The sequence below is a fragment of the Pelmatolapia mariae genome, linkage group LG7 (genome assembly GCF_036321145.2).
Source record: "Pelmatolapia mariae isolate MD_Pm_ZW linkage group LG7, Pm_UMD_F_2, whole genome shotgun sequence".
NCBI classification, from domain to species: Eukaryota; Metazoa; Chordata; class Actinopteri; order Cichliformes; family Cichlidae; genus Pelmatolapia; species Pelmatolapia mariae.
In genome coordinates, this window is record NC_086233.1 from 27068314 (window position 1) to 27096167 (window position 27854).

Sequence of the window (27854 nt, forward strand, 5' to 3'; positions counted from 1 at the left end):
GAATTTAAGTAAGAAACTCCTGATCTACTGAGATTTCTGAAAAACAAGCATCTGTTGGGTTTACAGAAAATGGTCTGAAAAAGAGAAGATATCCAGTGTGAGGCAGTTCTCCAGGTGAACATGCCTTGTTGATGCTAGGAGAGAAGCCAGACTGCTTCCAGCTGACAGGAAGGAAACAATAATTCAAATAACCACTCATTATAACCAAGGTATGCAGAACAAATCTCTAAACCAAACCTACAAGAAGAAGGGCTTCAGCAGCAGAATACCACACCAGGTGCCCCTCCTTGGTCATTGTTGCTGCAGCATTTCGATGGTAGGGTAAAAATCTAGGGTAAATAACATGAAAGCATGGATCCATCCTGCCTTGTATCAATGGCCCATCCCATTGTGACCACAGTATACCAATCTTGGCTACTACCAGTGGGATAACACACCATGTCACAAAGCTTACATTATCTCAAACTGGTTGGTTGAACATTACAGTGAGTTCACTGTACCTCCAAAGTCTTTAGATCTCAGTACAATAGAGCACCTTTGGGATGTGTTGGAAAAGTAGATTCTTGCCATGAATGCACAGCTGAGAAATTTCCAGCAACTGTGTGATGCCAGACCTCAAAATCCAGGAAACAGTTCTGGCGCACTACCATATTTCTTCTCATCTTACATCAAAGTGTGTTTTATTGGAATTTGTTATTAGGCATCTTTTGACCATCGCTCTCTGCCTTTAGCCCAGTTGCAAAGTTATTAAGAGTGGCTCATAAAAAACATGAATAAATAAGATTGTTTTCAGCATTCTCAACAAGACAAGTGATGGAAGGGCTATCCAAAAATAGGCTCTTTTTGGTTTCTTTTAATACCCCGACAAAGGCCACAGTGCATCTGCTTAAGGAAATGTGTAAGAATGAACCCTCTCTCATTACTGAGCTTCTCTTTGATCCATAGCTGAGTCTGTCTTTGCATGAATGACCATGGTGCAGTGCTGACTGTGTGAGTGAAGCTATCAGCAGCAACACCAAAAAGATTGTCAGGCACCCAGCTGGATTGCCTCCTAACAGTATCTCCCGTATTTAAAAATAGCACGCACACACAAAATTACACAACATTACTGCTTTATGTTGTGGTTACTTTGAAAGTTAGGGAGGGGAAAAAAATAAAAGACAAGTTTTGCTTTGACGGTTTTCTGTTTACATAGAGAGAGTAGTTTATCAGAAAGTTTTACATATAACGTTACTTCTCAGTGGAAGAAAGACTGATGGGAGACAGAAAGTTTGGTTATTTTGTCATTTGTACAGTATCTAGCTTTAATAAGTTGTGGCAAAAATAACAGCAGGTTTTGGCGAATTTTCAAATATGAAATTATGTAATTGATGTTATTATTTTAACTTGAAAAACACATTCAAATAAAACGAATTAAAAGGCTGCAAAGGAGGAATGGAGCTTGCAGATTTCACTCTCGAACTGATTTCAAACGATTGCCGCTCATAGCAGCAGCAGCAGCAGCCACTACGCTCTGTCAGTTCCCCTCTGTCAGTGTGTCAGCACTCCTGCTAATGGGCATGTTGCCAAGACAATGGCTCAAACACCTTGCCATCTGGGACCACCTGGTGGAGGCCTCCAAAAGACAACTTCACTAACTTGACTTCACTACACAAATACATGCATGAAGGCAGAGTGCAAACTGGCACTCGCATCTACAACACACACCAAACCACCCGCCTATCTGTTTTGCACTGAATTATGCTAGCCTACTGTGCTCTTTTAGTAATATTTCATCTGGTATATCCAAGCCAAAAGAATATATATCATTTGAAATATGACTGCGTTCGCTGTCAGAAGAGACAGACAAATGTAGAAATTATGTGTCAAAAATTATGTCTGTGGAAAATGACATAACTGGGCTTCATAAAGTAGCAAGCATACCACTTTCTTATACTGCTGTTTCTCCTGGCGAAGTGTGGTTACTTCAAGCTTTAGAGCTCGGTTTCTCTCCTCCAGCAGTCGAAAGCGGCTTGCGTGGTAGACAGTGGAGTGGCCTGTAGCTTGCTGAGATGAAACATCATATCTTGACTGCAAGACAAATAATAAAGATAAGAATAACCAGTGTTGAACATTCCTGTATTATTAAATACAATATCATTTTAGTAGTAGCTGTAATAGTGCTGGTAGAGCCAGGCTAACACTTCTGTGAAGCAGTCCTTCAAGACCAACATTATCCTGCTGCTAAGATGTTACAAGTGATCATGTTCATATGATGCCATGGAGGTTTAGAGGTTTAAAGCCTCAGGCAGACTGGGACCAGTTGGTCAGCCCCAGGCACCACTGGTTGTTAGGATAAATGTGTATTCCATGACACCAACCACCTAAATGAACATCTGAACTGTGCTCATTTAAGTACAACTTAAAACTTTCGCAAGTATTTTGTTTTACACTGGGCATATCAAACTCATTTTCCATGCAACGAAACTACATGATAAATGTGTAAAATTACAGAAAAATTCTGGTAGTCCAGTGCCCAGATGGTCATGTAAATTTTTGTTATTTCAAAGAAAATGACCTTTTTTTCTGTGAACTCCCAGATAAAATTTATATATATATATATATATATATATATATATATATATATATATATATATATATATATATATATATATATATATATATATATATATATATATACATATATAAATTAGATAGTGAAAAACAGGAACTTTCTGTCATTTAATTGTTTATCTATTACATAATTACTTTGCTGCAGTATTTATCGATGGGAAAAGCTGTAAAAAGCTTAGAAATCTATGCACTCCTTCACATTTCACATTTTCCAGAGCCATCCAGTGGTCCCGATTGGAGTCTTTGCCAGGCTAATTCTGGCCCCCTGGCTTTATGTTTGATACCTCTGTCCTAAACCAAAAAACTAAATCAAATGTGACCCTGTGCATATTAGCAAATATATTATCCATAGGGAAACATGAAAGTGTCTGTCTATTATTGTCTAATGGCAATTACCCAAAACCTTAAAAGCGAAACTCAGGTGGATCTCATGGAAGATGTGCAGCGGACAAGTTGTGTCATGAAATCCTCCAGTGTCTATAAAACAATCTGTTGTCCACACAGGAGTCATCACCCTTGTAATAATATTTAAACACACAACCACATTATATTATTAATGTGGATATCAGTGCCAAGTTTACTAGATTTACACCAATTAAGTCATGAGATATTTCACTACAAAACCTTGCAACCTCATGGTGACCTAACTGGAAACGTAAGGCAACCATTATCTGCATAAAATCATCTGGCACTTTATTTAAGTTATTTAACCAACCAATTCACATGATTAATATACAGTAAAGAGAAGCCATATTGATAGTGTTTCTTACAACAGTCTACCACTTCAGTCCCATATGGTCAGTGACAGGAAAGGGACTAGCGGGTCTGATAATGAAGCTGCTGCAGCTCAGTCTGCACATCAGTGTATTTTTTTAACATTTTCTTGATGACATAAAAAAGCCTTTAAAATCCAAAATTTCACTTGCTTAAATTCTCAGTGGAAATGTAGTGCATATCTGCAACAGGCAGGCTGGAAGCATCCCTTGTGCTGCTGAGTTAGTCTTCTTTCATGAAAGACATCCATCGGAGCAGTTTGGTGGCACTTTTCCATTCATAGCTGTCGTGTTTTGGAATAGAACTGCTATGCTGTCAATCTTTTTTCAAAATTTCCAATCACGCTGGAGCTACCAGAGGGACTGTAGATAGCAGAGGTATTAGGCAGCTTTTTTGCTGAAGTGAGAGAAAATCTGATTTAAGATACAGTAAAAATGTATTTGTGCCTCCTGGAATTAAACACAACCCCGAAGATATAGGGATGCATTTTGCTCTGATATATATATATATATATATATATATATATATATATATATATATATATATATATATATATATATATATATATATATATATATATATATATATATATATATATATCAGAATACAGAACATACCCCTGTACGTAAGGCTAAAGAAAGATTTGGTGCTGTGCTACACTCTGCTTACTTTAAGTATTACAGGAAAATGTTAGAGAAGTATAATCTGAAATGCCTGAAAAAGCATTGGTCTTTCATATTTGCCTCCTGAAAAAGTCTGCCCAGACACGTAAGTATTACCACATTAGCACCTCAAACAAAGGAAAGCTTTTGCCTGCATTACTTTGAAGTCTGTTCTCTTTTGTCTTTTCCCTCCCTATACTAGCTTTTCATCTAATTTTTTTTTAAGTTACTAAACCCATCTCAAGGAACTTTAAGGCTGTGGTCAAATTGTCAGCCCACTGTTCTCATCAAGCATTATTTCTTTTTACCAATCCCTGACAGACCAACCAACAGATGGCTCTAACTTCAGTTTATATTATTCTAATATATCAATTTGCTTGTTACCAGAACAGTTGGTATTTTGGCACACAAAACAATTCACACACTCGCTAACATACAAACAATAACCAGATCCCTTTGATCGAAAGCCAAACTATCACACTCCACAAAGCACATACGAAAAAACAAAGTTGCAGACAAGATGACAGTTTACCCACAGAGCGTAAGCTACTGAAGCCAGTACGATGGAAGTGCCAAGTAGACAGAAAGACAGCCAGATCCACCTGCTAATACACCAGACCCGCCAAGCAGTCGAGCCTACACATAGATCCACCAGTGTAATATGGTGATCTTTCCAAGAACAGACAGAGAGATGGACCTGCCAACCAGTGCTGTTGGTTTTCCAAACAGACAGACAGACTAACACATTCTGTCAGCCTGTTCAGAGCAAGATATTAGGCCATATTGACGTCCCTATGAGAGCTGATTTTGTGAGTCATTTACCACAGAACCACTGGTTTCCAGATTTAACATGCTAAAAAATATATATGGCTAAAGGTAGGTAACCTCTTTAGTGACTTGACAACAAAATGACAATATTTTCTCAGCTTCATTTAAAAATATTTTGGACATTTTAGCATCTGGGTGACTGGACTCTGGAGCAAAGACATAAACTCTAATCACAGGCAGTTAAGACATCCAAGGGAGGCATGATACCATACAATCAGACTCCTAATTTAACAGAGTTTGGTGCATGCAAGCACTGCAACCAGTCCCTTGTCTGGCAGGGCCCAATTGTGCCGTCCACACAGGAGTCATCATCCTTGTACTGAGGAAGCTGGCAAAGCTGCTCTGACAGCAGTTACGTCAGAGTTTAGAATAATGGCACACTCATGCACACTGGGGTCACAGGAAATACCAACAGCATTTGCATCTAAGTGTGAGCCAGAAAAGGAGCAGATTAGGAAGATTATAAAAGGTCCAGATGCTAAGCTGGTATTTTATCCATTCTCTGCCTTTAATTCAGAGAGAATGAGCAAAAGGCAAAATGTTTTTCCATAAAACACATCTGAGTCACTCCTGGGTGACTAGGAGTGACTCAGATGTGTGACTAGGTAAAAGGTATAGGTATAGCTAAAATTCACCTTGATCTCTTGATTTAGGCCACCAAAGCCACCAATGTCCAAAGTAAAACTTTAACAGATCTTTAAAAAGCCTGGAGAACTGTTGGTCAAGAGCACAAATAAAAATTACAAGAAAATCCAGCTCCTGAGGGGTGGCTCAAGATTTTTGCACAGTGCTGTACATCCAATATTCTGCACAAGTTATGGATAACCATAAGACAACAGAAAATATTACCAATATTAATACCATATAAATCGGCAGACTGAGGGCAGAGGAATAAGATGAATTAATTAGTTGAGAAAATTCAGACGCTATACAGTCTCAGAAACAATCAGCGAGAAGACCTTGCAGCAGTATACATAAGATTTTTACCATCTGAGAATTTTCTTTTGTATTTAATATCTCAATGATTTTACATAAATAGTAATAATAATTTACAAGTGTTTGCATAAATCTGCCACAGCATCTCATAAGTTGCTCTGAAGTAGTAAAATCTGCCTTTTCCCCATAAAACCAGTCTGTTTTACTTCCACTCATGCAGTCTCCGCCTGCGTGACAACCTTTGAGAATACAGCAATACTCCACTCTCAGAGGAAGTGTATGCCTCCAGTCTGAGTTAATGCACTGGCCAAGGTTCTTACCTGTGTGCAGTGTGGTTGGTTTATATTGCTGTTGTGTGTGTCTTTGTTGATTTCAGTGACCCACAATGTAAGATACTTTCACTTCAGATTTTATATGTTCCGTTGAGAGTCTTTTTAATTTTGTTTTGTTTGTTTTTTACTTCCATCTAAGGGATATACTCCTTTTTGTGTGTTTGCAATCGGTAAAGGTCACAGCTGTGGAGTGCTGTAGTGTGTGTACTGCTCAAAGGCAAGTCTGTAAAGCAGGTAACTGCTACAAAGGGATTTGTAGAGCTTACTGACTGCTATACTTAACTTCCATGACATATTTCACAGAGCCGTGTTCATAATTTTCTGATGAAGTGCCAAGGAGCAGCGCACTAAAAAAAGGTAGGCAGGTGAACGATGCAAATATTTACTGCATTGATACCAACACTGGTATTCAATTCAATTCAATTCAATTTTATTTATATAGCGCCAAATCACAACAAAAGTCGCCTCAAGGCACTTTATATTGTACAGTAGATAGCACAATATTAAATACAGAGAAAAACCCAACAATCATATCATATGACCCCCTATGAGCAAGCACTTTGGCGACAGTGGGAAGGAAAAACTCCCTTTTAACAGGAAGAAACCTCCAGCAGAACCAGGCTCAGGGAGGGGCGGCCATCTGCTGCGACCGGTTGGGGTGAAAGAAGGAAAACAGGATAAAGACATGCTGTGGAAGAGAGACAGAGATTAATAACAGATATGATTCGATGCAGAGAGGTCTATTCACACATAGTGAGTGAGAAGGTGACTGGAAAGGAAAAACTCGATGCATCATGGGAATCCCCGGCAGCCTACGTCTATTGCAGCATAACTAAGGGAGGATTCAGGGTCACCTGGTCCAGCCCTAACTATATGCTTTAGCAAAAAGGAAAGTTTTAAGCCTAATCTTGAAAGTAGAGATAGTGTCTGTCTCCCGAATCCAAACTGGAAGCTGGTTCCACAGAAGAGGGGCCTGAAAACTGAAGGCTCTCCCTCCCATTCCACTTTTAAATACCCTAGGGACAACAAGTAGGCCTGCAGAGCGAGAGCGAAGTGCTCTAATAGGGTGATATGGTACTACAAGGTCATTAAGATAAGATGGGGCCTGATTATTTAAGACCTTGTAAGTGAGGAGCAGGATTTTGAATTCAATTCTGGATTTAACAGGAAGCTAATGGTATTGGTATTGGGTCGATATTAGTGTAACAGGATAGATACTTTCTTTCTGTCCTCCAAGTTTAGTATGATGGCCACTGATTTGTGTTAAATAATGAAAAGCTGAAAGGTGTGTATTGTGTTAACTAAGTATTTTGGAAACTAAAAATCTCACTGATTTAGTGGTTATTAAAATGTGTTAAGAATTTCTCAATTGATGATGATTAATCTCATAAACACTGAGGCACTGCTCTCTACTCTACATAAGCTTCCTTTATCAGATAAAAGTATCGGTATCAACAATATTGGCCCAGCATTTACTTGGTATTTAATCTATGCCAAAATGTTCAATATGGTACAGCACAAGAACACATTTCTGGGAAATAAAAATAGCAAAATAACATTCATTTAAGGCTATGAAGGCAAGCAGCAGAAACCTAAAAATAATAAAATAAACTTACAGGGAGCTTAATTTCTGCACAATACCGGTGACAACAGCGGTGATGGACGCACAGTGAGTGCATTATCCATTTAAAACTAATGAACAACTGGAGGCTGGGGGAACTGTTTATTAACCAAAGCAGATAATGTGGGTAGCTATTAAGATGTTACAGCATATCATTATGTAATAGGGGCTTTTTACTTCTTTATACCCCTCACAGTTAAGCTTCACTCCCATTTTCCAGCAATTAATAGCTACCAACTTTATCAGCACGCAGACAAATGTTGTGTGCATTCAAGAGTCTGCTAGAATCACATTTTCTGGGACGTCTGTGGATTGCTGCTTTGTTTGATGACTCCCGCTAAAGGGACACAGTAGAATAGATTAGGGAGGCAGCATGTGGTGGCTGGACTTGAACCAAGGGCACTGTGGTTAAGTGGCGTGTGCTCAGCCAACCGAGCTGCCGGGATACCCCGAAGGTAATCTTTTTTTGACTAGGGGGAATTTAAATTTATTGTCATGTCGCCATCTGGCGAGGAAGTGAAACACTTGCATCCGTGCTGCCTGATGCTTGAGGTGGATACATATGATCAAAAACAAAGAAAGATAGGACGAAGCAAAGGAAGAAATCCAGCCAAGATTTTCAGAGAAACAATTCGCCCACTGCTCCTTTGAGGAAGAACCGTTTATATTTTTAATACAGTTATTTATTTATTTATTTATTTTAGAGAGGTTTGCACAGTAATGCTAGCGTGCAGTGTTTTGCAAAGAGACCCACGGTAATAACACTGTCCCTACCGCACACGCAGTATCCTTTTTGTCCCGAATTGTCTCTCTTTTCTTCCCGTCACATCACAGACCGGCAGCGGAGGCGCAGGCGACACGTCACTGTGCGTAACCCACACGCGCGTGTGTGTGTGTGTGTGTGTGTGTGTGCGTGTGTGTGTGTGTGTGTGTGTGTGTGTGTGTGTGTGTGTGTGTGTGTCGGGGTCTTAGTGCATCTGTGTGCGTGCTGCAGCTTCAACAGCTTGCCTAGTCCACACACACCCGTGGCTGACCTGGATTATCACCTTAACGGCGAGACCAAAAACAGTGCCACCTTCCTGGCACCCAAACAGTTCCTGCACCCTCTCACCATCGCTGCCAAACACCCCCCCACCCACCTCCACCTATCTACTGGTGTCAGTACCTTTCTCTCTTGCTACGTCTGTCATCCAAAGGATGTGTTCAATTGACCAAACATCAACGTCACGCACGCGAAAAATGGAGGGATGTGTTGGAGGGGCATGCACGGCATTACATCATACATCGTCCGCTTCACCTGACCTCCTCGCAGGTGAAGTGAGGCTCATATTTTAAGTTCAGAAGTTGTCTAATTTGCTAAATAATCTTAGATAATCTTGATGTTAGATAATGATGCCTGCCTTTCTCACTTGATACGTACATGTTTCCAGAAATGAAGAGTTTTTGCTGAAACATACAATACTGTTTAAAAGTACTGAGCCACCCCACATTTCTTTATAATGTTGTAGGAAAATGGGAAATATGTGCAGCAATTTATAGAAAGGTGTGTGGAAACTCACATGGAAATACAGTATATAAGGCAAAAACAGAGTTTGTACCATTCTGAGCTTGAAAGTCAATATTCAGTATTTAGGTTCCTTTGTAAGTGCGCATGCGCCATTAGCGTGCTGCATGCTGTAACCTATAATTTCCTTCGGGATTAATAAAGTATTCTGATTCTGATTCTGATTCTTCTTCAAGACAGTCTGAACTCTCTTAGGAGAGCTTTCCTGTGATATCTTCAAGCAGTCATAAGATTATATAGTTCCTCCTGCTTCTTGAACTTCATTTAAAGTTGTTCTTTGGGTGTTTTTTGTTTGTTTTTGTGTTAAGTTGGTTGTTTTAGTTTGTTTTTGCTCCTTTATCTGTCGAGATGCTTCAATAATGCTGAGGTCTGAGCTCTCAGGAGGCCCATCCATCACTCATAGTGTTCCATTGTATGTTTTTATATCCAGGTATGCTTTTACTGCATTAGGTATGTGTTTGGGATTACTGTGACGCTGAAAGATGAAGCCATTAACAATCAGATGCTTTCAAGACAGGTATTACATGATGGATCAAAATTTGATGGTACTTTCCTATATCAATAATTCCATCAATTTTAACAAGATCTCCAAGCTGAAAAGCAGTCCCAAACCATGGCAGAGCCTCCGCCATATGTTACAGATAGACACTCACTGTTGTAGTTCTCTCCTGACGTCCTCTGCACATATCAATGATGATTCAAACCTTAGATTTAAAATCTGGATTCATGACTCTGTGTGTTCTTATGTAATTTTGCATGCCTCAGCCTTTTCTCCCTGCTTCCCTTTGTTCAGAAAGGCTTCTTTACAGCCAAACTGTTATCTTTGGCATTTCTCACAGATTTAGATAAAGAAATGGGAAGAAACAAGGGGTGCTTGTAACAAAAGAAATCATTTTTTTGCTAAAATGTTTGTTATCTGTAGCCATATCACTGGTTCAGCCCTTGAGATAGGTCCCTTTTTATGCTTGAATGATTCACAAGTCAGTGTTAAGTGGCTTAACAAACAAAGACAAAACCCCTAACGCTGGTCAAGTACAAGGAGTGGGCTGTAAATGAGAGAAAAAGCCTCCTATGTCCAAAGAGAAACTTTGAAAGACCTTCATAAAACCTTGAGAACTTTTGCTCAAGACAACTTAAAAATTACAAGAAAGTCTGACTTCCAAGTAGTCAGACTTTATTTGGAAGTAGCCACTTCTACAAACAAACAATACAGAAGTAGACCTTTATGCCTCAGAATCAACACCTTGTTAAAAACTCAGACTATACCCTCGACTCCACTCTGTTTCATCCATGTCTACCTATAGCATTTTAAGGTTTGGAACTTTTCTCTAAGATTAAAATCTACACTGTCATGTTCCTGGTCCCAGTCCTACCTTGCATCCTATTTGCTCTTTTCACCTCCTCTAAATCCCTGAGAGAGGGCTCAAATTAAATCAGGTTTTAGTGAGGTTACATCAGCACCAGGCACTCAATGTATTATGTAGTACTAGTTCTCGGTTTAGCTGGGACAGAGCAAAGAGTACGGAGTGGAGGACAGAATGAAAGAGACACATGGGACAGAGGACAGGACAGAAAGACAGGAAGGAGAAGTGAAAGCGGGATGTACGCGCTGTTCCACTCTGTTGCCTAGCAACACGTGCTTGCTGTCTGTTCTCATCTTTACTGTAGGCACATTTACTCTTGCAGTGAACTGGTTTCCAGCCATGACATGACGCCCTGTGAGGCTGGGAATGAGGAACAGATGGAAACTGGATTGGACAGACTGTCTCCTTTAAATATGCAAATAACTGAAGGCAAATTGTAATTGAAGTACTTCAAAACAGGGTGATTATGCTTTTCATTATCATTATCTCCTGTCACATATATATATATATATATATATATATATATATATATATATATATATATATATATATATATATATATATATATATATATGGGTTTCCATATATATATGGAAACACACACACACACACACACATCACACATATGTGTGTGTGTGTGTGTGTGTGTGTGTGTGTGTGTGTAGACATATAAAAATATGGAGCTGGAAATGAGAATGGCAGGTTTATTCTAAACCCCTTTGGGCACCTTTAAAAACCTTAAGCATCTATAGTGGCCTATCGCTCCACTGGATAAATTTTGAAAACCCTGAAAATGTGTTTTCAGAAGCATGCTGTCTTCTCCCAGACATAATTGTCAGTGACTTAGAATCGCCCGTGATCCTCTAGAGGACAAGTGGTTTAGCTGATAGATCAATAATTTTTCTTTTGGACAAGGGGATTCAATTCAAAGTGCCCGAATCACACAGTAGTATGTCTGCTGCTGTTAAAACCTTTAAAACTGTTTTAATGTTGCTGACAGGTGTACATTTGTTGGGATCAAATAAAGCACAAAAAGAAAGAGACGTAAGCAGTGACAAGATAATCAAGAGCTGTAACTCTTTGCACTCAGATCTCAGTGCTGGCAATAAATGAAGACTCCCATGTAGGCATTTAACATTTTAACATTGAATGCATGGCTTACTGTCTGAATAAAGTCTGCACAGTTAAAAGTTTGCACTGCAAGGGTGTCTGGAACATGGCAGTAAGTTCACTGTATCTACAGTCACCAGATCTCAGTCCAGGGGAGCACCTTTAGGATGTGGTGGAGATTTAAGCCAGTGCTGAAAGCAAAAGAGGATCTGACCAAATACTGGCAAGATGTACCTGATGAAATGCCCAGTAAGAGTATATTAATTTATACAGTTTAATGCTATTTTATAAGATCACTACCAAATATTACTTAAAACTGACTTCAAATCACAAGTTAAAATTTTATCAGCTACTTGTAAATGCCATTTATCCTACACCAAGGTCAACACTAATGTTTCTACACTAAAGTTCATCTTAGCTATAAAAGCAGCAGTGTGTCTAAGGCCTACAGTATGATGTTACCTTGCCCTTGCTGTGCAGGTGGTGATGGTGCAAGTTTCTGGCAGCAATCATGGCGAGCTGTCTCTGGATCCACTGTAACTCCATCTGAGACTCCCTCAGCAGGTTCTCCACATTAGCACTGGACTTGTGATCCCGCATTATCACCTGCAACACCAATCTGCAGGTTAGATAGTGAATCTATGATGCAAACCTCATATTCTGCACACACACACACTGACGGTGCAATGCTGGAACAGTGCCATCAGTATATATACAAAGAGAAGCATGTACGCATCATTGAATGATCAAGAACTATTGCTTTTTGACCAGCATCAATAGGTATCATTTATTAAAGTTGAATACTTAAGGATTTTGAGCTACCTTTGTAGTTTGTGTCTGGTTCAGATTTATATTTTAGTTTCACTAAACTTCACCTGAAAATAGAGCATATTTATGTGCATTCTTTAGTAGTTCAAAAACCTATCCAGCTAATCACCATGTTTCCAAACAAACAATAACATATAGTGTGTTTGATAGATATTAAAATGACAAATAACTGTAAATAATGAACAAAAAGCATCTCAAATATTTCATTATAATTCATGATTATTGTTTTCTCAATGCTTAGCTGACTTGAAACAAAAAAATAATCTGGCAGACAAAACCCTTTGACTGAATTGACAGAAAATATGCAAAATTCAAATTGTTGCAGTGCATAAGCTAAAAATGAAAGGTCTGCTGCTGAGAAAAACCACTAATGCACTAATAAAGAGCTTTTGACACTTACTGTACAAATCCTTCATCTTCTTTCATTAAAAAATCAACACGCAACTTGTTTGTTCATTTTGAGAAACAAAAGCCAGTCCTTGAGAGTAAAAGTCACATTTTTAAAAGATGAATCATTATTCCAATTGAACTCCGTTGCCACCCGCACAAGTTCGTCCACATATACATGTAGGCACTGACTAGTATGTTCATGTGTGTGTCCATGTGCGTGTGCATGTGTGTTATCACTGAGAGAGAGCTTCATTCAGTTACATAAGAGAGGATTAGTGCACAGACACACAGTGAAGGGGTGTGTGAGTGTGTGGAGGGTATGGTGGAGGGGGGCATGGAAAATACAACAGCTCATATTAATTGATACTAAATCTCCATCTATGTTGACATGCTTTGTGCGTTTGGTCAAACAGACACTGACTTCCACACAGGAGTGTTGCATTCACACTAACTATACAGAGCACAGATACGTGCAGGGTAGAGACGGTTAATGATGCTTGCACCTCAGGGGATTTGACTTATTGGACTCTACCTAATCTACACTAACAAATGCTCCAATGTCTGACTGTCTGTTTTTTAATTTGTGTTTTTTTTTATACTAACAAGATCAGATTCCTTTTTTTTTCCTTTTTGCTTTTCATTTTTGATTCATTCATACAAAAGGTGGCTTTTTTAAAATAAATGAATGCCATTGTGTTAAAAACTAATGACCAAAGACAAAAAAGAATAATAACTGGCCTCTTCTTCTTCTTCTTCCATTGTTTCTCTTAAAACCTCGGCCAAATGCTTGAACAGATTCTCTGTGCTGACTCACCTTGGACAGCTTCTACTTCCTTGCAGGGGATTGTGGAGGAGGAGGAGGACAGACAACAACAACAACAGCAGCACACAAAGCTCAGGAGTCTTACAGATTTATGCAGAAGTATCCCACCCTTCAAAGACCTCTATGAACCACCTCTGAGAGCCAAAGCATCTCTGTCGCAGATTTATCAAAGGCAGAGAGACTGACATTATCCAGGCCTGATTGGGATTTCACATTTTTTATTTATAATTAAATAATCTATAAATCCATTATTTTAATTAATTCCGTTACAGTATTTTTTTTTAATTCAAAACCATCCCCTTTCTCTAAAGATTTAAGTTTATTACTGTGGTGAGGCAATGTACTTAGCTCATATTGATTCTGAGCAAATAGCTCTTCACTGTTTACACACAAGTAATAAGAGCTCATTTAAAGAAGACAAACGAACTAGAAACTGAATTTAGAAGTGGATTCATTGTATTGTTTGAAATTATATTTTATTAAGTTAGTTGTGAATGGCTGTTAAGTGTTAGTGCTGTACACAACTGTTCAGGAGCTAAAAAAAATCTGTTTGCAAATCCAAAAAAGTACAAATATTATGGACTAATAGATATAATGCCGCATCATAAAAACTGCAAACGCCTTCATCTATGATGCTTTAAAACTTCTGCAAAAAACTGTATTTCATAGTTCTTACCCATTTAACAAATGGTCTTCAGCTTCTCTCATCCTCTTCACAAAGATCGTGTTTGGCTGGATAGTATCATGCCCATCTTGTAGTCCACCATAAGCAAAGCCTACAAAAATTATAAATAGATTTTCTAATCTTCGAAACTGTAGGGATTTACTGCAGACTCCATAGCCTCCATGGTTTGGTGCTTGTGGCGTGTGTCTCAGTACATTTTTGGAGCGCTTCTCCCTCATATGACTTGTTCTTTTGAAACAGAAGTCAGTTATGATTCAGAATCTTTCTCTCACAGCGCTCTTGTACCCAAGGCGGCCTGCTGTGTGCCCATATGGCACACTTAACAAGAGCATGAAATATGAACAGCAGACGGAAAAAGATCATCTAAGGCAAACCTTAACCTCACCTGTATGAGGGGAGAACACCCTCGATAAGGCGTGGCTGTATCCTTGCAGTGTAGTTAACTGTGATGTTTTAATGTAGGTTTAAGACTATATGACATACAGAACTGTGCAAACATTTCGAGTACTCCTTAATTTCTTTATATTTTGCTAAGAAATTAGGAAACATGTACAATGGAAATAAAACCAAAGTATATAACTCAAACATATGGACAACATTTATTCTTCAACACAGCCTAAACTCTCTAAGGCAGCTTTCTTCTTCTTTTCTTTAAGTAGTTTTCGGGAATAGTTCTCCAGGTTTCTTGAGGAAATTCACATCTCTACTTTGGATGTTGGATGGCTTTTGCTCTATTCTCTGTCAAGATGATCCCACACTGCTTCAATAATGTGAGGTTCATGTTCTGTGGAGACCAATTCATGACTGATAGTATTCCATTGTGTGCTTTTTTCCCCAGCTTTCCCCAGCTGGTTTTGCATGTAGGATCCAGGTCTGAATGTACTTTTCTACCCCTTTATTTTATCAATTTTGACATGATCTCCAACACCACTGTCAGCAGCCCTAAACCATGACAGCACCTCTGTCATGTTTTAATTATGCCTATAGACCCCCACTATTGTACCTCTGTCATGACACAATGGGGATTTGAAGTAAAAACATTAAATATAGATTCTTAATGCTTCTTGCCATTGATTTTTAGTCCAGATCAGGTGAAATTTGGCATACTTCAGCTTTTTCTCCCCATTCCCCTGCATTATGAATGGCCTCTTCACAGCCACCCTTCCACTAAGACCATTTCTGATGAGACCTCAATGAACATTAGACAGATCAACTGAAGGGCCACATGCATCTCTCAGGTCTTGTATCATGTCTTTGCTGGATGCTTTGCCATTTTCGACAGTAATGACCGTTCATCTGCTGTAAATACGTTTTTTAGGCCTGACACTGCACACCATGCTGAGATATACCAAGTTTTTGGCTAATAGCTCTTTGAGAACACCTTGCTGATGCAAATCATCATAACATTTCCTTTGTTTTTTTCAAATATTAAACTAAAAAAATGTATGTGTTATGATTCATAAAACAAGGGCAGTGATAAGTGGCTTAAGAAAAAAAAACTGTTCCTCTGAAAATGGACCGGAACAAGGACCGGAGCGAAAAAAACAACCACTGTCCAAAGATAATGAGGGGTGTTGAGATTTTTGCTCAGTACATTATAACAAATTGAACATCTCCTGCCTGATTTTGCAGGACCAAAATGCAGCCACATTAAGTGAAAATACGCAATGCACTGAATGACTTTGTTGCTTAACTGGAAGCAGAAAACTTAAGAGCTTTAGCATAGCTTAACATTTACCAGCAATTTCCTGTTTACATTCTTTCTTTGAATTCTTGAAATTGTGTGTAATTGATTTCAAGTAACAATGCCTTCAAAGACCATCAGTTCTAGAAAAAAATTTTATTGGCATACAGTCACACATCGAGGACAGTAATACAGAATTTAAAAAAGCAAACTAAAAAAAAAAAAAGAAAAAAAAAAAAAAAAAGAAAATGCAAGTTGAAGTTATGTGTCTTTTATTGATGTTTTCAGTCCCCCAAAAAAGCATCTAATTTTCATGGAGAAAATTTGGGCAACACTTCAGATAAAAGATGAACGAGTGTAAAAAGGTTCTAACAAGGCAAATGTGGTCCGTTGTTTTGACTCATTTTATGCCAGACAGAAGTGCTGTCCTAACACGTCTCCCCCTCCTTTTAGTAACCGTGTGGCAGTTTCAAATTCCAGTGGGACGCTCTTGATCTCAGGTTGCTTCAGGTCTTTTTCCATCAGCTGTGAAAAAGAAAATGAAATAACTTATTCATCTAAACCTAATTTAATTTGACCAGAAATAAGAGGAAAACTAATTCTTGAAGTGTCACGTCACCTCATACGTTGTGACCTCTAGTGTCTCACTGATGTCATCCTCCTGTTCTGACAAAGGTGTGTTGATCAGCAGTGCAGCTTTAGCCACATCTGGATGGTAATGCTTTTGCAGCGACTATAGAAAAGACGACAGGAAAATGTGCTATTTTAGTGACTCCTCCACTTAAATTGGACTTTCAATCGTTTGTGACATCTCTTCAACATGTTTTCCCCAAAGATGAGAAATATCAAAACTCAAAAGTCAGTTGTCATCAGCGACAGAGGTAATTCATTTGGGAATCTAAAGTTATTGCCTGCACACCTTAATTTCCCACAAGCTGCTTTCTAAGGCACGGCACTGAGTAGGATCCTCTTCATCCATCAGATAAGGATCCTCAAAAGGTTCTGTCATCACACACAAAAGCAAACATTTATCACATATCCTACAGACAATTCATACAGACTGTTAACACACCGATCCCAACTACAAAAGTCTGAAACTCACCATCTTCTGCGCTGGGCTTGTGAATGAGGACTCTGCAGGACGGGTGGCGACGGATCAGGTTGTAGATGAAGGGCAGCACTATGAGAAGGGCTGTAGGCGGTGCCGTGAGAGCCAGACGAGCCAGACGTTTGGCAAATGCAGCCACTAAGTAAACTGGCAAGTGACTGAAGGAAACCAAAAACAGAACATGTTTTTTAGCAATGTACTTTCATGCTCATTATTTAAGTAGTAGGATGCTTATATTTGGTCTGTTTAGCAGCTTAAATAGTTCAGCCAAAGCTCATAAAAATAACAGCAGGTCACCCACAAAGCAACATTCATGCTGTGTAAAGAGTAAAAAACTGAATGCAATAATTTGCATATTTGATAAACTCACAATAGAACATAGAAAACATAAAAAATGTTTGAACTGAGTAAAAGGAACACATTTCAAAAAAGTCTGGACAGGGCGTAGTTTACCACTGTGTAGAATCGTCTTTCTTTTAAAGATCTGGGAACTGAGGAGAGCAGCGGCTGGTATAAGTTTCTGATACAGGATTCTAACAGCTAACAGCTGGTGCAGCACCGTGACTTTTCAACAGTGAAACCATGCTTCTGTAATATATCCAATATGGAGTTTAGTGTCGTCTTGGTAAAAAAATGCAAGGCCTTTAATTGGAAAAGACTTAATCTGGATGAGAGCACACGCTGCTCTCAGCAGTGATGAGCAGCACCAATGCACCTTCATACCATCAGGGACTAAACAAAGTGCTAATAAACCTGAATGGTCCCTCTCCTCCATAATCCGGAGGATGTGGTGTCCATGTCCAACAAAACAGTTTTCCAATTTGCCTCAGTCCATTTTAAATGAGCTTTAGCCAAGAGAAGATGGCAGCTTTGTTGGATCATGTTCACATACGGCTTCTTCTTTGTATGACAGAGCTTTAACCTGCAATTGTGAGCGACACAGTGAACGATGTTCACAGACAATGATTTCTGGATTTGCACCTAAGCTCATGCAGGGATTTCCATGACAGAATTATGCCTGTTTTGCAGGGGCTCGAGGATCATGGGTATCCAGTATTGACTTCAGCATGAGATTTCTCCAGATTCTCCGAATCTTTTTATTTTATGTATTGTAGCCTACAATTGTATGTCAAGTAACATGATTCTGAAATTGCTGTAAAATTTAAAGACTCTGTTTTTGCATATTTGCTCATGTTCATTTCTGAGAAACTCTGCCTCTCTAAGATCCTCTTTATATATCGCATCATGTTACTGATCTGTTGCCAGTTATCCTAATTAGTTACAAAATATCCCTTCAGCAATTTCTTTTTAATACCACTTACTTTTCCACCCTTTTTTCCCCTCAGTCCCAACTTTTTTGAGATGCGCTGCCATTAAATTCAAAATTCTAAATATTTTTCATAGCAAACAGTTTTAAGATTTTCTATGTTATATTGTGAATAAAATATCGATTTATGAGACTCAAAAGTCAGTGAATTCTTTTTTTTTTTTTTTATTTACTTTTTCTTTTTTTTTTAAATGTTCCAACATTTTACAGAATCTGATTTGTAAATGAATAAAAAAGGATTTTGAAATATGTGACTGAATTCTTACCTGGAGCTAAGGAAGACATTGGCTAAATGGAAAAAGCGTGCTCTGTACTTCACATGAAAAACAGAAGGCTCAAGTAGATTATACAACTTCTTGTAGAAATCAGGATAATCTCTGCAAACACACACAACACGTGGTTTTGATTTATGTGATCAAATGTCTTCCATTTTACTGTAAATAATCTGATCTAGTAAAAGAGACAAAAAAATGTGCTTTTCACTCACAGGTTGTGTTGATGTATGAGGACAAAAAGGCCATTGAGCGCTAGCAGGCTGATTGCCCCACCTGTTCGATGAAGACAAGAACCTGCTGATTACCATCACTTTATAGCAAAGCTGTAGATGAACATATGAAAGTGTTGTTTTTCCACCTTTCAAATTCTGAAATAGTATTTTTGAACATCTGATGGTACTTTTGTGCTCATAATTCTATCAATTCTAACAAGATTCTCAACACCAAACCATGCCAGAGCCTCCACCGTGCTTTACAGATGTAGACACTCACCTCATTCATACACATTGACAATTATTTGAAATAAAACTTGTATTCTTTACTTCATAAAATTTGTTGACATTGACATTCAGTCCAGTTCTTGTGTAATTTAGCATACTTCAGCCTTTTCTCCTTGTTTTGCTTCCTTAAAAACGGCTTCCTGAAAGTCCTCGTATGTCACTGAGACTCTTGGGTTCTGTGTTGCATCCTTTCTTTTTTCCTATTTCTTAAGGACATGACTTTCAGATGCTGTTCATTTGCCATGGATAAGTGTTTAAGCCTGCCATGTCTTGTTTTGTCCTCCATTTGTCCAGTTTCCTTGAATATTTTTTAAGAACACACTGCGTGCCATGCTGAGATATGCCATGTTTTCAGCTAAAAGCATTTTGATGGAATTTTTCTAAGATTCAGCTACAAAAATGGAAAAAAAACAACAACAAATGATTTATTTTTGTGACCACGGTGCTAACAACAAAGTGCAGAAAGACAATTTAAAACGGGTTCTTTGCCAAGTTGTTTGTTATTCCTCTGTAAATGGTTAGGCACATGGACTGGACTGAAAAAGGTTAAAAAGCAGTCAGTGACTAAAGAAAAACTTTGAAAGACCATCAGAGTGCTTGGAGAACTGCTGTTCAAGTTCACTTAAAAATTACAGTATATAAAGTGTACATACTGCACAGCCCCGCCAAAAAGCATGTCACATAAAAACAACTTGAATCCACAAAGCTCTCAAATATTTTTCATGTTTATAGGATAGCTAGACAAACAGATACATGAGTCAGGTGACGGAGACGCGTTATACACTGCATGAGGTTAGGCTTGGGTCCGAGTGCAATAAATTTGGTCAGAGGGCATTTCACTATAGAGGTCACTATAGTGAACTAGAAAAATAATATTCTAACAACTACTTCCCCCTAGTGTTCGCTGATGTCCATGCACAAGCAGATATAATCCCAGTTGAATTAAGTAAAACAACAAAACAAAACAAAAACCAAAAGCAGAACACTGTTAGATTCTCATGAATCAATCTAAAACTAACAAAGCTAAAGAATCGCTTCACTGTAACTCTAATAATGAAATCTTCTTGTGTTTTTTATGGAGTATTTACATTTATGCTGTAGATAATGTACTGTAGCATTTTTGTTGTGTTTATACCAAATTAATTATTTAATTCAAAATTATTTTAATTTTAGGATTCTTTTATAGTTCAAACACAGTCACTACAGTCACTATCACTACAGTTCAGACTTCTAAAACTATCACAGACCAGATGTGAAAATACCTTAAAAGTTATAGATGTCAGTCGACCTCATGGTGAAGTACCGTCACTATAGAGCCACAACTTACCAATTTCATAGGCAGCAGTCAAGAAGTCGATCATGAGCGTGGGTTTGCTCATATACGGCAGAATGGAGTCATGTAGTATCACCAGGACCTTTTTATACATGCTGTTTGGCAACTACAATACAGACATCAAACATTAATGAGACACATCACAGAGCACAAAACAGAGAAGGAACTGTTGGTCTAATCTACTTACCTTATACTTCAGAAAGCCAAGCCACATCCTCTCAAAGACACGCTTATGTTCCTGTGTGGCAGAAGATCTAATAGCATTCAGAAAACCTTTTTGTTGGCAAACAGAAATGTGAAGATTTGATTTAAAGTATTTTACTTACATGCAGCTTGGCAGCTTTCCAGTCCTCATGCTTGGCTGGGAAAAAAATGCCATTCCATTATTGACTTATAAAAAAAACAAAAAGTCCCCAAACTGGATTTTCTTCCTCTGCAGTGACGTTTTATCATCATGACAAAAAACAGAGGGACTCCCACTGTGATTATCACATCTTAAAAAGTATTACCTTCCTGTTTGACCATAAAATTGATCAGCTCTGACTCCTGGTTTGGCACGCTGATGCTGGACATGAGTGTGAACACATTGTTCTGATATACAGGCACCACAGCCTGGAAGGAACAAACAAGCAGTATTTAGCAAATCCCATAATGTCCTTAACACAGAAAGAAAGCATCCACGTAAACGTCTACAGCAGACAGGTGATGATTTCCTACCCCTTTGTTTTTGTCCATGACTTTGCCGACGTTGTCCCGGATGGAGCTCATTACATAATAGCGCACATCCTCCATCTCAAGAAACTCCTGGAACCTGGAGATCAGCAGGGAATTGTCTGTAGCTTTAGACAGAAGGTTGTCCACCACTGCCTGGCAGTACAAAAAAAAAAGAAATATCAGGAGGAGCCACAAATGACAAACTGTATCTATCGGGAAAAGCTATTTTTGCCTTGGGTAATAAGCTGAAAGAAGTACTTAAGTCACCCAAAAGAACACATAAATTATTAATACTTATTAATCATAGAAATCATAGCCAAAATGCTACCTGGATCAGTTCCCTTGGGAAGGTGTAATGTTCACTCCAGTCCAAGTCCTCAAGAGGATGCCGTCCTTCTCCGGCAGCAAATTTCATCAGGCAGCACATGGCACTCTCCTGTATCCAAAAAGTTATCTAATCATGTATTTTTCTTATTTAAATGAATATCATTGCCTCTCTCAAGTCCCCAAGAACTGCAAGCAACGTAATCAATTGCACAATGCAAAACTGGAAAAGATAACTCCCCGTACAACACAGAAAATTACCAAAAAAATCAATCAAATCAAAAAGTATCAACACGTCTGTGCAAAATAGAGATACTGAACCCCCAGCAAACATGTCTAATGTGAGCCTTTCGTTCTAACAGTCAGGTGGATAAAAAAAAAGTGAAGACAAGAGAAACAAATTAATACATAAGTTTAATTAACGTGTGACGGAAGGAGAAGTCACAGGGAGACAGCTCACCTTGATGTCATACTGCTCATGGCTGAGGTGCTCTAACAGGATCTCAACACAACTGGTGTACCGGTGTCGCATAAATATCCGGTACTTGTCCTCGGCACTGTAGCCCCCTGGACCAGACAAACCCCGGTAAATGGCGACAGGAGCAACACGCATACATCCACCTCAGAACTGCTGTTGGTAATCGGGTTATAATCGTATACTAACCGCTCAATGCGTCCTCCTCTCCAGGGAGCTTTCCCAAGAACAGCTCTTTCCTCTCCAGCAGCGCGCAGAACAGCTCGCTGCACGCAGCGACTGCACTGATAACCTCCTTCTCTTGTTCTGCCTGCACACAGACACGAAGGAAACAAACACGTACACTTACTGAAACCTGCCCAGCGGTGATCATGCTAAGGTTAGCTAAATGGCATGGATTCAGTACAGCGTGGATGTTTAGGTGTGGAAATTTATACCTGAAGGCTCTCGAGAATGTCGAAAACATCGTTGGCATGCTTTCTGCTCTCGAGGATACGCTCGACGGTTTTGCTGAGATCTACTTTGGCTTTTTTTGCACTCTTTTCTGCTGTTTTTACCGAACTCACGTTGCGCTTTTTGGTCGGTGCCATGTTTACTGGCTGGTGCTTCTTCTTTGAGGTTTACTGTCGGTAATAAAGCAGGAACTGGTGCGTTACCGCCATCAGCTGGTATGGAGTGTGAAGCGTCATATCCTCTCAGTGATGTTCGTCTATCTTCCAGAAATATGGCATCCTTATAAAACCTTTTGCTTTATAATATTAATTAGATTCGACTTTTTTTCCTTATACTTCTGACAGTGGAACATAAGGACACATAAGACAGATGTACTATGTTAAATATACTGCCAGGGGCACCTCCAGAATGTTTTCATGGGGTGGCCATATGGGGCACACTAAAGATATTGGTGTAGCACACCAAAAAAAGAATTTCATGTTTTATTATGCTGTTGTCAAATATAGGTTACTTGAAAAATGTGGCAAAATCAAGAGACGGTTGAAAAAGTTATATCACTGAAAATGGGTACATATGAAAACCAAATAAGATTTTGAAATTCATAATTATCTGTTTTGAATAACAAGTTACTGTTTCAAGGCTCACCACAGGACATCTCTGTGATGTAGTGGCGGGCACTGGGGTCGTTTTGGCACCCCTGTGTACTGCTTGCTTTACGGATGTGTTGATCTTTCTTCTGGCACGTCCTTGCTTTGCCACGCTCTCTTACTGAACCTCCCCACATTAAGTCATCACATAGCCATAGGTCATCATTAAATAGTTTAACAAACTGAAAAAGATTCCTTCAAAGAACTATCAATGAGAGAAAAAGCAACCAGTGTCCAAAGAAAAACTTTTAGAGTCCTTCAGAAAGCCCGGAGGATTATTGCTGAAGATCACTTTAAAAAATTTCTTCTTGAAAATAAAATATAAAGAAATGAGGAGTGGGTCAAGACTTTTGCAAAGTCCTGTAAATATAGCTTACTGCTATTATCAGAGAAAGTCATAAATGTGGGATTTAAACTTACTATTAAGAGATGAAATGTCATAAGTTGATGTTGTTATTTGAGTATGCAGTAGTACACAATTCTTCTGACAATTTAAATGTCGCTGTAGCATTAAGAGTCTATTTTCAAGAGTAGGCAGCCAGTTATTACTGCAGAAACATCAAACAAACCAGCTATCCAAAGTCGTTTTAGTGGTAAACTAATATTAGGAAACCAAACAGGTTGCATTAAAGAACAGAAGCTTTTATTACTTGCTTGTTAATAACATTTGTATAAAAGAAACAAGATTTAATCCCAGTGAAAATGTCTGTATCATCAGTTAAAAAAAAAATTAATTAAAAAAAAACCACATGATGATGCATCTTCTTTCTGCTGGCAGAGTGGCCTAATCAGAGTCATTTCCTTCATCTGCATCATCCTGCAGGAAGAGAACAACAATTATATTTAAAAATAAAACAAAAACAGATTTTCAATGTTAAAAAACCGTTTTAAAATAAATGCATCTTCTTGGATACCTGTTTTTTAACTTTATCGTCTTGCACTTCAATAGATGTGGCCTCAAAGTCATGGATAGGGAGAGTGGCCATCCAGCTGACCATGGAGCCCTCTTCACACTCAGTCTCAATAATGGTGGGGTAGATGTGTGCCTCTTTAAAGGCCCTGATTTCCTCCTCCTCGCGATCCCATTCCAGCTTCTCATGCAGCCCGTCCCCCCCAAAGCGTTTGTTGTACCGGTCAAAGTGAACCCTTTCCAGGATGAGGCCAAGTCCCGGAGCTTTGGGGACATCTACCTTCTCATATCCCCAGCTCCGCTCCATCACCTCCTCCTTTGCATAGCCCTTGACCACTGCAATCACCAAGCCAATCATCTTGCGGATTTGATGCAGCATAAAGCTCTGGCCTCGCACAGTAATCACTGCAAACTCATAATTTCTGCGGATAAAAGGCTCACCACAGGACATCTCTGTGATGTAGCGGCGGGCACTGGGGTCGCTTGGAGCCTTCTGAGAGGTGAAGTTGTGGAAGTTATGTGTGCCTTTGTAGAGAGCAAAAAGGCGATTCACCTTCTGTAGTGTCTCTGGTTCCAGGCGAAATGCTGCTATATTCCCGGTATCATAGTCTTTTGGGGAAAAGGCCACTGTTGGAAGCATGTACGAGTACGTACGAGCATCACAGTTATTTTTAGAATTGAAACCCTGCGTCACCCGTTTTAGTCCTGTGGGTTCAAAAGTTGAGAAAAAAAAAAAAAAAAAATCATACACACCCATGACAACAGTACTCATCATACCAAAAACCTAGACATGTAATTCACAATATAAAGTAGTGTCTCACCAAGCACTTGGATCTGCGGTGGCAGATGCTCGTTGATTTTTTCAATGATATCATCAATCAACCTCACTTTTAGAGACACCACTTGGCCAGCAGCAGACACACCCTAAATACATTCATATAAAAGTCAACGACATAACTAAACACATAAATAAATACTAAAAATGAAATACACAATTTAATTAATTTTATTAACAATTACATGATGACAAGAAATAAAACAAGCACAAAATTAACAGACAGATAGCACGTAAAGATACATATCCTCTAATCTGCCTTGTTGGCCAAGCTTTGACCAGTAAATTCTTATTGTGCACTGAGCACATACCTTATCTGTTCTGGCACATCTTTGGAAAGACATCTTCTTCATCTCATCACCGTGGTTTTCAGGAATGCAGCCAGATTTAATAAGAGCAGCAACCAGATCATCTTCAATCGTCCTGAACTGAGAGTTTCCAGGATTTCTCTGGAGCGTGAAAAAAATTACGATTTTAAAAATAAATAAATAAATAATGAAAATAATAAGGATGTTGCACTTTATTGGCCAGTGTTTTCTATGTGCCATTGACTGCCACTAATTATGATGACATTCACTGATGGCAGCGGCTGATCTTCATCTGTTTCCACCAGTCTCATATCTAAGATCTGTTTCATCCAGCCAACCATTGACTTTCTTCAGCTTATTCAATTCAGGGATATGGGGGGCTGGAGCCCATCCCAACTGTCATAGGGTAAGAGGTGGCAACACCCTGGACAGGTCGCCAGTCTGTCACAGGACTAACACAGAGAGGCAGGCAATCATTCACACTCACATTCACACCTACGGGCAGTTTGGAAACACCAATTAACCTAAACCCACTGACAGCATGTCTTTGGACTGTGGGAGGAAGCCAGGGACAACCCACGCAGACACGGGGAGAACATGCAAAATCCATAGCCAGATGGAGGAGTCAAACCCAGGACCTTTTTACTGTGTGGCTCACCTAAGATCTGTTTTTATAAACGTATATAACTACATTTATTCTCTATTGTCCACCCCAGAAGGGCATCCGGCATAAAAACTGCTAAATGAAACACATGGAGCTACCTGCTGTAGCGACTCATGAATATGTGAGCAGCCGAAATAAGCTTTTATCAAAAAAGTGTGGTAAAGGGCAGAAAAACTTTAAAACAAGACAACTGCAGAATATACCTGCATCCCGTAATATCCTTTCCCCGAGTACGCCATGAGCAGGACCACTTTCTTCTTTGGATATTTCTTTTCATCTTCAGCGTGTTCCCCATCTGTCTTCACCCTTTTAGCTGCCTGGACCTTCTCAGCAGAGTCTTCATTTTCCTCATTGGTCCTTTTTAACAGTGTAGCTGTCTGCTTATCCATGCCTCCTTCACTCATCGTGCAAAAGGGCTTATAAAGACCCCCTATGAAGGAAACACAAAAATTAAACAGTGACAGCTACTACCCTGTTCTGTGATACACGGATTGAGAGGCCTTTTGAGATTCAAAGTGCGATAAAGACAATATAAAGGTAATAAATCTAAACAAAATAGTAATAAATAGCAAAAATCGGACAGACACTCGTGATGCCTTCTACATCTATACTGTGTGGTGATAAAACACCTTCACAAACAAATATACTACACATAAATATATATATGTTTACCACTGATGCATTTGTTTCCCGATGGTTCGATGAGTGAATTAAGATACCAGAAGCTAACCAACCACAGTCTGGAGACTGCAAATGCACATACTGTCACATAGCTTTTGTCAGGTTGGCTTACCGTTTGTCTTTAACGTCTGTCGGTGGTTAACTAAGGCACTCAGCAGCGGTCTGACCCGAAACATGTCACGCTAAACCATCTTTAGAGGATATAGCAGCTAAAAGAGACTGCAAAAGATTCAATCTGCTCTACCAGCTGAAAAGCCGAGGCTAGCGCGTAATAGCAAAGAATTTAACAAACTAAAACCAACTTTAAAAAGGTCTCCTAAAGATTTAAACAAGGTTAAATAACCACGCTCATAAACATATAAGAACACCGGGGGAAACTGTAGCTAAGTCCCACAGAAACGCTCTGTAGTAAACCCTGCACATACAGGCACATGCACACATGGAAAAGCCAACTTTGACCTCTAACAAAAATCTCGCGAGACTGTCGTCATTCTCCTTTCTGCTCTTGTCATCGCGAAAAAAAAAGGTATTTAAAACAAACACAGAAAAGGAGATTAGAATTTAACTCTTTGTGGGGAGAATTGTAACCGATATATACCTCTTTGTCCTTCTTAGATTCAATTTAAACTTTATTAACTATTTAACGCCAAAAAGGTATAAAAAGGTAGATATGACTATTTATACTTTTTATTAATTTAATAATAATATTCGTGTAAATCAAAAGTATTTTTTTATAACTACAACATAGGATAATTTTCAGTGTAACAGGAAATTATCAGAATCACAGTCTGGGCAGGCGACTCAAAAAAATTGCTGTCTTGAGGTAGCAATGTAACAATAATGGCTCAGTGTGTTTACATTTAATAGGGAGAATAGAAATTAAGAAGATAATGAACACATGCATACAAACTAAAGTTACATGGAACTCAGAGGAAATTCATATGTAGTTCTGTTCATATGTAGTAATATTTTCGACCACTTGAGAGCAGCAAAAACCAGTAAACACATTAATAATCATGTTTTCTTTTTCTTTTTTTAAATTCTTTTTTACATGAAGAGAACAAGTTTAAGTGCTTGCGGTGTCAT

General features: G+C 38.8%; 3 protein-coding genes across 14 annotated transcripts in view; all 3 read right to left on the bottom strand.

Moving 5' to 3' along the window:
• The window catches only part of LOC134630913 (RIMS-binding protein 2-like), a 73128-nt gene extending 59907 nt beyond the window's left edge, over positions 1–13221 (bottom strand). For all 12 annotated transcript variants that reach the window (XM_063478705.1, XM_063478699.1, XM_063478698.1 and 9 more), the window contains exons 1-3: positions 13033–13221; positions 12267–12410; positions 1924–2070 (exon numbers count right to left, since the gene is read on the bottom strand). In XM_063478705.1, coding sequence (XP_063334775.1) covers positions 1924–2070; positions 12267–12404 — 285 coding nt within the window. In that variant the 5' untranslated portion in view covers positions 12405–12410; positions 13033–13221. The remainder of the gene's footprint in view (positions 1–1923; positions 2071–12266; positions 12411–13032) is intronic.
• A 3248-nt stretch (positions 13222–16469) lies between these two features.
• noc4l (nucleolar complex associated 4 homolog) lies at positions 16470–22873 on the bottom strand. The gene is made up of 15 exons (XM_063480704.1): positions 22708–22873; positions 22460–22580; positions 22256–22362; positions 21800–21907; positions 21475–21624; positions 21267–21369; positions 21084–21118; positions 20945–20995; positions 20752–20863; positions 19137–19197; positions 18916–19026; positions 17317–17480; positions 17134–17216; positions 16834–16947; positions 16470–16739 (listed from the first exon to the last, which is right to left on the bottom strand). The coding sequence occupies exons 1-15, from the start codon at positions 22858–22860 to the stop codon at positions 16620–16622; spliced, it is 1593 nt and encodes a 530-aa protein (XP_063336774.1). The 5' UTR covers positions 22861–22873; the 3' UTR covers positions 16470–16619.
• A 1182-nt stretch (positions 22874–24055) lies between these two features.
• On the bottom strand, positions 24056–27210 carry pus1 (pseudouridine synthase 1). The gene is made up of 6 exons (XM_063480706.1): positions 26881–27210; positions 26291–26517; positions 25427–25564; positions 25102–25204; positions 24285–24985; positions 24056–24187 (listed from the first exon to the last, which is right to left on the bottom strand). The coding sequence occupies exons 1-6, from the start codon at positions 26942–26944 to the stop codon at positions 24155–24157; spliced, it is 1266 nt and encodes a 421-aa protein (XP_063336776.1). The 5' UTR covers positions 26945–27210; the 3' UTR covers positions 24056–24154.
• Between the last annotated feature and the right edge of the window lie 644 nt (positions 27211–27854).